Genomic DNA, 12,678 nt, shown 5'->3' with positions numbered 1-12,678 from the left:
TCAGACTTTCAGAGATTTAAATGAGATCACCGCTCATTCTTCTAAACGTCAAAGAATATAGGCCCATTCTACTAAATTCCATAACTATACAATTAAAAATGTTTGTATTTGTAATCAAATATGTGAGCTTCTTGCGGATTAACACAAATGATTAATTCCAATTCCAGAAGCCGAGTGAAGGGCAGCACGGTAGCATTGTGGATAGCACAATTGCTTCACAGCTCCAGGGTCCCAGGTTCGATTCCGGCTTTGGTCACTGTCTGTGCGGAGTCTGCACATCCTCCCCGTGTGTGCGTGGGTTTCCTCCGGGTGCTCCGGTTTCCTCCCACAGTCCAAAGATGTGCAGGTTAGGTGGATTGGCCATGATAAATTGCCCTTAGTGTCCAAAATTGCCCTTAGTGTTGGGTGGGGTTACTGGGTTATGGGGATAGGGTGGAGGTGTTGACCTTGGGTAGGGTGCTCTTTCCAAGAGCCGGTGCAGACTCGATGGGCCGAATGGCCTCCTTCTACACTGTACATTCTATGATAATCTATGATTACTAAACTAAAGAACGTACCTTAAATGCAACAGGGTTCTTTGTCACATTGGTCAGAACTATCAAACATTTTGTTTCTCCACTTTCTTTAGAGCCAAAGTGAATATCTTCAGCAGGACTTTTTAAAACAAAAAAAAAAAAAAGGTCAATAAGCATAGCTGGTTGAAAAGTGGACATTAGAAATGAACACTCTATATGACAAAAGAACTCTCTTCCCCATAGGAGTGATGTTCTGGTTCGTTTTCTCCATATTATGCATGGAAGTCTCTGAACATATAAATCTACAAAATCTCAAGGCGAAAACGAAGGTTCCAAACTTACATAGTATTTCAAAGGAACCAAAGAGGCAGTACCAATATTGTAAAACTCACTTTTCTCTAATTCTTTGCTGAAATAAATGCACTATATACTGTGATAAGGATATGAAGACCCAAATATTACACAGCACTATTACCACAACAGGGTAGCACTCATTTCGCCATATCATTCTCAGTTTGCTGCATATGAAAAGATAAGAGGTTCCTTCCTGGCTTCCTCATAAACGTATTCCACAACATAACCATGGTTTCGGAGCAAAAATCTAATTTTAAACCAGTGGTCTGAAGCCAATTGTTCAAGCTTTATTCTCTTAGTTCAGGATATCAGAAATATAAAAGTTTTTCCTGGATGTAATTATGAAAACAATTTGCAAATACTGTCGTGCATTTACTTCTAAAGTCAATGTTCCTTTGAGTCAGATTCCGAAACAAATGTACACATTACTAATGCTAAAAGGTTTGGCCGCAAAATTGGGTTATTCTGGAAAACCGGCATGGGGATTGTGATGCACATTTATCATGCATCCATTGCTTTCAATACGGGCAACATAAAAACTTCAGACTGGTATTCATGTTAAATGACTAATTTGCAGCCAGTTGTAAATGTGCTGTGAACTGTGCGTCAGCTGAGTAGGCGGAGCAAAAAGGAGGGGGGCTAACAGGAACTCAAGCCAGCTGAACTACTTAAAAGTCAGCGTGCACCTCTTAAAAAGGGGAAAGTTTGGCTGAAGCAAGTACCGAAAGTCACTGCAAAAGTGAACTTGACCCGGAAAATGACAGAACATGGAAGAAAGAAGGTTCCAAGAGTGCACAACGGGATGGGGGAGAAAGAGAGAGAGAGATGGGGGGAGGGGTGCCTTAGTGCAAGTGGTGGAGAACAGCAGGGATGTAGGTGCCTTAGTGCAGGTGGTGGAGAACAGCACGGATGTCATCTATTCACACGGGGTTCTGGAGGCCCTTCAGACAAACTCTCAGAAGGCAGTGGGAGCATTTAGTTATAGTTGTCATTGTCAGGAATCTAGAACCAAGGACTTGGATGTAGTTCAGTAAAAAGTTCAATGACCTTGCACAATGTCAAGGTCAAGGAACAGAATCTTAAAATGCCATACCCCACCAATTGTACCACCAGCCTCAGTCACTGCTCAATCAACCCCATCATTCACCTACTAACAACCTCTTTAATCAGAACTCATATCCAACATTCATTACTTTGCCTCATCTGCGCATACATAATTTTAAACAATGCACTACTAAAGATCAGTTTGAATGTATCATATAAATGCAACTGAAATACCTTATGTTTAGCAATGATCCTTTGAATACTGTTTGTGGTTTCTTTGCTGATTTAGTCTTTGAATCTGACCGTTCAGTGTCATCGAAAGAAACCTACATGCAAGAAAAAAAAAGAAATTCACATCTTACTGAAGACAAAGATTGCATATGTCACTATATTCATCACATCCAATTGAACTCTCATTCTAAAACCAATTTTGTAAATGTAAATTTAAGCAAATCACAAAAATAGTAATTGACATAGAACACAGCATAAGAAAACGTATCAGAGTAAACAGCCAATTCAACATTTTGTCACAACTTAAAAAGCTGTTCTTCAAAGTGGTCCCCAAGCTCAGAATGGGTGTGCATGTGATCATGTGTATGTAGCTCCCAGTTAAATTTGAGTAATTCAACTAAAAAATAATCAGCAGAAAGTTATAATCTTAAATAAGGTAAAAGGTTCGTTTATTACAAAACAGCTGCTGCAACTTTAAGTAATAAAGTTACTAACGGAATATATAATGGTGAAATACAAGGAAGGATAAAGGATTGTTATAAATGCAAAATTCAATTCAGCAAAAGCAGATACAATTGCCAGTTAGCAATGTCTCTCCTAAAATGAATAGTTTATTGACTTATTACTTACATTTATAAATATATTAATATACAATTGTAGAACAGAGGTTACATTACGAAATGAACACACTATTTAGGACTACCTCAAGAGAACCCATATACAGACTCTTACAGCACATTGCTACGGTGACATATTGCTCACCTCATATAACAGATGCTGAATGCTATAGTTCATAACTATGTCTGCACAGCAAAATAAAAATTGCATTTTCCCGAGTGGAGGAGTCTAGGGAATGCAGCAAAACGTTCATTAAAAAAAACCATCAAATTTACCAAGACAGCAAGTAGGGAGATGACAAGGTTATAAAATGTAACACAATTATGCAATAAATAGGAGTGGTCATGCCCCAATAATCCTTTCCAAATGTACAATTGGGAAGGCTTGAGAAGAACCATCTAATTTAATGAGCCATCTCTATTGAATCTCTTTACTATTGACAGAAAAAAAAATCATTGCTTTGAGAACTTGTACTCAAACTCCTTCCTGTGGGGAAGTGCCATCAATAGAAACACCCGACGTATATTACAAACTATGTTTTGCTGTTTAAAGGGCATACATTCACACACATAATTAGAACATTATTCATTTTTTGTATCCACGTGTGAGAGAATATAAAAATATAGGAACTGGAGTAGGTCACTCAGCCCCTCAAGTCTGTTCTGTCATTCTATCATAGCTGATTAATACCTCAATTCCGTTCACCAGACTTTGATCCATAGCCTTCACTTCTGTACTTCATCTACCCGTCTTGAAAGTTTCAAGTGAATCAGGTCCACATCTTTTTGCAGGAGAAAGTTTCAATATTCCACGACTATTTCTACAAAAAAACAGCCTCTCAACTTCACCCCTAAGATTAGCACCTTGTTCAGGATTCGCGCACCAAAGGGACAGTTGCTTTATATTTTCTCTATTGAATCCCTTTACCATTGACATAAAAGTCATTGATTTGAGAACCGCTCAAACTTCGAAAGTCACGGAAATACAAAGCAAGCTTACACAACCTTGCCTCATGACTTAATCCTTCAAATTCCGATCTTTTCTCCAGGAACCTGCATTGTAACTACACCATAGTCAGTACATCCTTCCAAGATGTGGTGTCCAAAACTGAATGAAGTACTTCAGATTTAGTCTAATCATCTGTGAAGCATAACATCCTCCCTAGCTCGACAGAAAGATCACCATTTGCCTTTATATTGCTTTTTGCACCTGCACAAACTTTTAATAATGTGCATATGGTGATCTAAATCCCTTTGTTCCTCCAGACACGGTGTCTTTCTTCATTAAGAAAATAGTTTCATTGGTCTTTCTTGTATCTGAAGTTGATGACTACACACTGAAATCCCATCTGCCTACTTTCATCCACTCTCAATTTTACTTACTGTGCCTCCTGCAGCATGCCTGATTCTTGAAGAATTTTACAAGATATTTGGCTAAAATTGGTCAGAGTGAAGGCCTGAGGCCTGTAGCCACTAATTTGTGCAATTGTGTATTCTTTTCTCTCAATTGCAAGCCTGTATTGAATATTTAAAGTTACTTTGTAGACCCTGTATGGTTGAGTTTTGCAAATAATTAATCAATAGTAATCACTAGTGTTGCTATTCACTGTTTTGCAAGAATTATTTTTTCCATACTGGCCATTGTCATGTGAATGTCCCTTGAAGAAAGGTTTGGTCTCTTATTATGTAACTTGTAGCACGGCCTCAGTGATGTCATTTGTGGGTGGAGCTGGGCTGTGGCTGTCAGGCGAGAGGGTTTTTTTTTTGGTTTCAGTTTCCGTTGGTTGCTTTGGACTGCAGAAGGAAAGAGAAGTCTTTCCCCGTTTTCATTTTAAAAGCAGTTCCAGTGAAAAAGCACATTGGCTGTGGAAAACTGCCTTGGTAACTTGCTTTCCGGACGGAGTTTGAATCTGCTGGTTGGAACTGATCAGAATTTCAGGGAAAGGACCACTCCCATTCAAGTGAGAATACAGTGTGCTGGGCCACACCTTTGAAAGGGGTTTTGGTTTTATTGGATTTTGTTATTGAATTCGAACAGCTAAGAGGGGATTCATGAAGTGTTATATACATAGATGTTGTCTTTATGTTTGTAATTGATAAAAGATTCTTGCTGTGTTTTTTTCAATATATATATATATATATATATATATATGTGTTAACTACATTCTTAGAATAAACCTTGTTTTCATTAAGCACCTAGGAAGTCGGATGAATTTCACTTTTTGAAGCTCACCCTTGCCAAATTCAACATAAAGGTTACAGGTCAGGTGAACTTCACAATACACTTTGGAGTTTCTAAGCCCTGGCCCATAACACCATCCACAGCTGGTATTTGGTCTACATCTTGGCTTTCCCCTTTCAAACTAGAATGCTAAATTAAAGTTGTATTTTATGCCTCAAGAAGTCCTTTTTTCTTACTCCTTTCGATGACTGTTGAACTGAAGCAAAAACGGAATAGCCTTACACGTTGCCAACAATGGTGTGGAATCAAGATGATGGAGTTTGATAGATGGACGTATAAACTGATTGATCGCAGTTAGGAGACACTATTAAAAAATGCATAAACAGCTTGAATATTGCGAAGTCTGCAAAGTCTTGTAATGTCTGAGAGAAGAATTTGACAAGGGCTCATGTTTACCTTGAAAACCAGAGATTCGGCTTAAATGGACACCGCTTCAAGGATTCACAGCTACAGCCGGAGTGGAATAGTCAACTGCTCAAGACTTCGGGAGAAAGGGCCAGGAACAGAGTGACTGACCGAAGTGCCCCCTTGTGTACAATTATTCGTAGACATGGTGATGTATGCTCCAAGGGGCATTTTACCAAATTACTCGTGGAGACACAAATTTATGGTTAATCATTTTGGGGAGCTCTGGGGGACAGACTAATTTGGGGTTAACATTTATAATATATTATATATGGTATGCAAGTAAAGTCATCTTTCTTCTTTTACTTTAATATATAAAGTGCTTTCTCCTGTCAATAATTGTTACATCACTACGATCATTATTCAATAACATTCTTGTTTTAACACATTGTGTTTTTTGTCAATCAATCCTATTACGTCCAGAGTATGGCTCTGAATCCAAATGAGACTCCAGAAGACCACAAGACATAGGAGCAGAATTGGGCAATTTGGCCCATCGAGTCTGCTCCGCTATTCAATCATGGCTGATATGTTTCTCATCCCCATTCTCCTGCCTTATCCCTATAAACCCCTGATCCCCTTATTAATTAATACCTAGCTACCTCTGTCTTAAAGACACTGTGATTTGGCCTCCACAACCTTCTGCGGCAACGGGTACCACAGATTCACCACCCTCTGGCTGAAGAAATTCCTCCTCATCTCAGTTTCAAAGGATTGACCCTTCAGTTTGAGGCTGTGCCCTCGGGTTCTGTTTTTTCCTAAGTAGTGGAGACATCCTCTCCATGTCAACTCTATCAAGGTCTCTCAGTATCCTGCAATTCTAAATAACGGAAGTACAGAGCCAGAGTCCTCAACTGCTCCGCATATGACAAGCAGTTTGTTCCAGGGATTATTCTTGTGAACCTCCTCTGGACTCTTTCCAAGGCCAGCACACCCTTCCTTAGATGCGAGCCCCAAACTGCTTACAATACTCCAAATGGGGTTTGACCATAGCCTTATACTGCCTCAGAAGAGACTTCCATGCTGTTTTTGTTGTTTTCACAGCAGTTAGCAAGAATCATAGAATTTACAGTGCAGGGGGCTGCCATTCGGCCCATCGAGTCTGCACCTGCCCTTGGAAAGAGCACCCTACCTAAGCCCACACGCCTATGCTATCCACGTAACCCAGTAAACCCACCCAACCTTTTTGGATACAAAGGGCAATTTAGCATGGCCAATCCACCTAACCCGCACATCTTTCGACTGTAGGAGGAAACCCACGCAGACACGGGGAGAAAGTGCAAACTCCGCACAGACAGTGACCCAAGCCGTGAATCGAACCTGGGACATTGGAGCTGTGAAGCAACTGTGCTACTGTGCCTCACTAATGGCTGGATGAGCTGATGGCCTTTATCCACCTTTCTTATTGTACATGTATGTGTTTACCTGTAGGCATCCTACCTGTCCAGTTATAAGCAACTGTGCTATCAATATATATTTGAGCTAATGTATGGATATGGAATGTAGCAATTAACAGGCAAACGCAAATACTTTTTGTAAAGTGAACAAAGAAATTACCTCAATAGCAAACCCAATGATTATTACATGTTCCAAATTATCTGATTTAACTAGGTTACAATTGTAGTAAATATTAAAAGTTCTACCTTTTTTGTTTTTTGCAAAGATTCTTCATTGTGGTTAGTGTCAACAATTTCCTTGCTATCTCCATCTCCTTTTTCTTTTCCATCCAATTCATCTTCACCTGGAATTGGGCCATTTTCACATATGGGTGTTTGGAAATCATCATCTGGCAATGGCGGGTAGCTGTATTTAAAAGGATCCTACAAAGAGGGGCAGTTACATTAAGATCAAGTCTTAGACAAAAAATATTTAAACAACAATAACAATCTTTATTAATGTCACAAGTAGGCTTACATTAACACTGCAATGCCATTACTGTGAAAATTCCCTAGTCGCCACACTCCGGCACCTATTCGGGCACACAGTGGAGGGAGAATTCTGAATGTCCAGTTCACCAAACAAGCATTTCTTTCGGGCCTTGTGGGAGGAAGCCCACGCAGTCAAGGGGAGAACGTGCAAACTCCACACAGAGTGTCCCAAGCCAGTAATCAAATCCAGGTCCCCAGCGCTGAGAAGCAACAGTGCTAACCACTGTACTACCGTGCTGCCCATCAAATATCACACGTTACCTTTTGCTCTGAATACAGTGGTGCTGTCCACTGGTCCAACAATCAAGATCTCAGTTGCCAAAGAGATTTTCGGTGACCTTGGCAGGTGTACCAATTTAGTCCCGCAGGTGTTTTTCCAACTTTACTATGAAGACATTCCAGCATCTTGTAATATGATATAAACCATTTGAACAGTATACTTTTGTAATGTAAAATCATTGGTACCGTTAATAAATAACTAATTAAATCTATTTCCTTGTAATATAGAGTATCCCAATCTCAATTTCACTCTTCAATGGAATATAATTTACTGAACATAACATTTGCATATTTGATGAAGAACTAATCAGTTCAATAAGTCCGTAATTTAAAGTTCAATAAATCAGTAATTTAAAGTTTTATTTTTCTACAAATTGACCAATATAGTTTGTAACAATTCAGGCTCCTTCTTCCTCCCTGCTCCAACCTGACTATAATCATTCACTGAGCTTGATTTAGATGCATAGAAACAGTGTTAGACTTCAGGACCTGCTTATGTGAACCACCCTTAACATGGTAAGATTTTGTTCACATTGCAAAGCTCTTTAAAATTGCATCTGCCACACAACTGTTACTATAGTTTATCAACATTCTGCAAAAAAATTTTGTAAATATACACTGGCCGTTCAAGTCTTTCACTGTTGACAAAGTAACGCAAAATAAAGTCTCCTTCGTGCCATTTCTAATAATAGTACAGGGAGTGGCAGTTTAAATGCTGGAGAATATTTATGGTTCAATTTTCAGGTAAAATATTCAAATAGAAACAATGTTATATATCAGTCAATGCTAAAGGTTCATAAGTCAAATTCCGTAAGTGGTTAGCAATCTTTGGTACAGTTAACATTAAAGAAGTAGAAATATTGGAAAAGAAAGTGAATTTTATTCAGGAAAGCCAGCAACCATTTAATTTATCAACAGCAGTCTCAGGAAAGCTTGAGGCAGACAACATCTCAAACTACTGGAATGTGACCAGATGCAAGGTTAATAAATACTGCAAGTCTCGTCAAGGCAGGTTGAGAGGGCATGACCAGAGAAAAAGAAAACCCTGCAAAAATATAAAATAAAACCTTGGAAGTGCTGGTAATACACAGCAAAAAAATGGATAGTTCAGAGTCTAGTTCTTGCGAAAGGACTCCATCTGAAAGTCTAAACCATCTTTTCAGATGCTGGAAGATGCTAGTTATATTTAAGGTTAAAATATTCACCCTACATTAGGAATAATCTTTGTATTTTAAATTTTGTTGGGACAGGAATTAAAATGTGTCTCTTTCACTCCCTATAAAACAGTGCTTTACCTTTGATGGTTTGTATCAACATTTTTAGTTGGCAAAAAGATTTTACAACCAGTTTAGTTAATGATTGTATAGAACATACAGTGCAGAAGGAGGCCATTCGACCCATCGAGTCTGCACCGACCCATTTAAGCCCTCACTTCCACCCTATTCCCGTTGCCCCTCCTAACCTTTTTGGTCACTCAGGGCAATTTATCATGGCCAATCCACCTAACCTGCACGTCCTTGGACTGTGTGAGGAAACCGGAGCACCTGGAGGAAACCCACGCAGACACGGGGAGAACGTGCAAACTCCGCACAGACAGTGACCCAGCGGGGAATCAACGGGCAGCACAAGTGACTAGCACGGTGGCTTCACAGCACCAGGGTCCCATTCGATTCCCCGCTGGGTCACTGTCTGTGCGGAGTCTGCACGTTCTCCCAGTGTCTGCGTGGGTTTTCGCCGGGTGCTCCGGTTTCCTCCCACAGTCCAAAGACATGCAGGTTAGGTGGACTGGCCATGCTAAATTGCCCTCAAGTGTCCAAAAGGTTAGGAGGGGTTATTGGGTTACGCGGATAAGGTGGAAGTGAGAACTTAAGTGGGTCGGTGCAGACTCGATGGGCCGATGGCCTCCTTCTGCACTGTATGTTCTATGCTTGATGAACCTGGGACCCTGGTGCTGTGAAGCCACAGTGCTATCCACTTTTGCTACCGTGCTGACCGATACTGCAACTTAAGCTCAGAACCTAGAGCACTTTAATAAGTCAATGTTTCTGGAGTAATATTTAACCAAGCTACTAAAAATCTTTGCCAACCGCCTACTTTAATCTACGCCAATGGCTGGACACTACAGACACGGGCATTAACACTGGAGCAAGTAAGTCACGGACAAGGCACCTGGAATGCTACTTCTGAGCCAGGTGCCTCTGCCCAATGCAAGGAAAACAGATGCACTGGTGCTCCATCAGAATAATAACAGCTGGGAAGGGTTTCAAGGTTTGCTTCTACGGAAGGCAACTTGTACCCTCCAACCAAAATGCCTGGTTGTCATCTTCGACAAAACCTTCACCTATTGACCTCATTGCATTAACAGCAGCAGTCAAAAGGTAGAAACCAGGATTAACCTGGTCCAGAAAGTAACTGGAGCGTCATGGGACGCACAGCCAGGAAGCTTTGCACTACAACGGTGGCCCACATCTAGTCTGCTGCAGAATATTGCTCTGCCTGATGGTCCTGCAACTACCTCACAAGATAGTGAGCATGAAGCTGAACACCACCATGAGGACGGTTTTAAGTATACTCAAGTCCACAACTGAATGGCTCCTAGTGCTATCCCACGTATCCCCCCTGCAAATCATCAAAACACCATCATGCGGAGGCGGGAAAATTCATGAGATGCACTAACCTTCCCATCCAAAACCTCGAACTTGCTCCTACCTCTGCAACTCTACTTCCTGACCCATAGACTAAAATCAGCAAGGATAACCAACATCTCCACCACAATAGTTCTTAATACCGGGGTCCCGCAAGGCTGTGTTCTACTATACTCCCTATACACACACACGACTGCGTGGCAATGTCTGACTCCTACAAGTTAGAACATAGATCATAGAATTTCTACAGTGCAGAAGAGGCCATTCGGCCCATCAAGTCTGTACCAACCTTTTGAAAGGCCATCCCACCTCGGCCCAATCCCCAATCATGTTCTAATCATGTTCAGGAAGTTTGCTGATGTCACAATCATAGTGGGTCTGATCTCAAACAACGAGGAGTCAGAGTACAGGAGGGAGATAGAGAACCTAGTGGCGTGATGTAACAACAACAATCTCTCCCGCAACTAAGGAGCGGTCATCAAAGTATCGTACACACCCGTGTCTGCATCAATGGTGCCGAGGTGGAGATGGTTGACGGCTTCAAATTCCTAGGTGTGCACATCACCAACAATCGGTCCTGGTCCACCCGCGTCGTCGCTACGATCAAGAAAGCACAACAGCGCCTATGCTTCCTCAGGAAACAAAGGAAATTTGGCATGCCCACATTGACTCTTACCAATGTATCATAGAAAGCATCCTGTCTGGCTGCATCACAGCCTGGTATGGCAACTGCTCAGCCCAAGACCATACGTATAGAGTCGTGAACACAGCCCAGTCCATCACGCAAAACCGCCTCCCATCCATTGATTTGGTGCACACTTCCTGCTGCCTTGGGAAAGCAAGCAGCATAATCAAAGACCTCTTCTACCCGGTTTATTCTCTCTTCCAACCTTTTCCATTGGGCAGGAGATACAAAAGTCTGAGAACACGCACCAACGTTCAGAAACAGCTTCTTCCCTGCTGTTACCAGACTCCTGACCCTCTTATGGACTGAACTGATCTCTTCACACATCTTCTCTGCTTAGTACTACACTCCGTAGGTTTCACCCAATACCTGTGTCTATCTATTTACATTTATATGTCCAATGTCTTTTTCATGTATGGAACGATCTGTCTGGACTGTACGCAGAACAATACTTTTCACTGTACATGGGTACACGTGACAATAAATCAAATCGAAAAATCCAAATCAGTCGGAGATTGTATAGTCAGGGAAATAGACACTGTTCTCTGCAGCCAAGATTGAGAGTCTCGAGGGCTAGTGTTGCCTGCCTGGTGCCAGGGTACGAGGCGAGACATCTGCTCTGGATTGGAGAGGAAATAGTGGTTGGGGAGGGGTTCCATGTAGGCACCAATGACAGGTAGGTAGAATAAGGGAAGAAGTTCTGTGTAGGCAGTGTGTGGAGTTAGGCACTAAATTAAAGAACAGAATCTCCACAGTTATAATCTCTGGATCATTACCTGAGACACGTGCAAATTGGCAAAGGGTGCGTAAAGTTAGAGAGATGAATACGTGGCTCAGACCAAGCGTGGGAGAAGTAGGTATCGGTTTGTGGGTCATTGACATCAGTACAGGGATATGTTGGGGCTGTACAATTGGGGTGGCGCACATCTGAACCATGCTGGGACCAGTGTTCTTACAGACCCTATAACTAGGGAAGTAGTGAGGGCTTTAAACTCAAGAGTGGGGGTGAAGGTTCAGGTGCTTGCGAAATTAGGAAGTTACAGTTAAAGGTAGGAGTGCAGGTTAGTGATCAGTCCAGTGTCAACAGAAAACAGGTACGGATAGATCATATGAACATTATACTGCACTAAAGACTCATACAAGAGCCCCAACGGGGAGGGGTGAAGGTGCTAAGAACAGCAGGTTTAAAAAATTAGAGGTGCACGGGAGAGCAGTGGCACAGAATAGTGGGGTGAATTTGACTGTTGTACTTTGACAGGCCAGGGAATGTAAACAAAAATATGCAACGCAAAGCAAATTCAGTTGTAATCACTCAAAGCTAACTATTCTTTATCTGAATGCATGAAGCATTTGCAACAAGATAGACGAGTTGATGGCAGAGATTGCAACATAGGAGCTATTAAGGGTGGACAGGACTGGGTGCTCAACATTCCAGGGTATACAATGTTCCAAATGAACAGGCCAAAGGGAAAAGGAGGTGGGGTTGTGTTGTTAATCAAGGAAGGTTTCAGAGCAGTGCTGAGTCGTGATATAAAGGCAGTGGATAGTGATGTATAATCAGTTTGGCTTGAAATCATGAATAGCAGGGGAAGGAAGACAAAGATAGTAGTTGTCTATAGACCCCCAAAATGTGACCTCTCAAGAGATCAGAACATAAATGGGGACATTAGTCCATTCAGACTATGTTCATGGCTCATGAGCCTCCTTCCACCCCTCTTTATCTAACCTTATTA

General features: G+C 41.4%; 1 protein-coding gene across 3 annotated transcripts in view; it reads right to left on the bottom strand.

Annotated features, from left to right (window-relative positions):
- The window catches only part of mospd2 (motile sperm domain containing 2), a 122,805-nt gene that overhangs the window by 63,516 nt on the left and 46,611 nt on the right, over positions 1-12,678 (bottom strand). For all 3 annotated transcript variants that reach the window (XM_072514130.1, XM_072514128.1, XM_072514131.1), the window contains exons 9-11: positions 7,052-7,228; positions 2,148-2,239; positions 558-654 (exon numbers count right to left, since the gene is read on the bottom strand). In XM_072514130.1, the coding sequence (XP_072370231.1) occupies positions 558-654; positions 2,148-2,239; positions 7,052-7,228 (366 nt within the window). The remainder of the gene's footprint in view (positions 1-557; positions 655-2,147; positions 2,240-7,051; positions 7,229-12,678) is intronic.

The sequence above is a fragment of the Scyliorhinus torazame genome, chromosome 8 (genome assembly GCF_047496885.1).
Source record: "Scyliorhinus torazame isolate Kashiwa2021f chromosome 8, sScyTor2.1, whole genome shotgun sequence".
In the NCBI taxonomy this organism is placed as follows: Eukaryota; Metazoa; Chordata; class Chondrichthyes; order Carcharhiniformes; family Scyliorhinidae; genus Scyliorhinus; species Scyliorhinus torazame.
The sequence above is the reverse complement of the archived record's forward strand: the minus strand, read 5'-3'. Positions and strand labels throughout refer to the sequence as shown.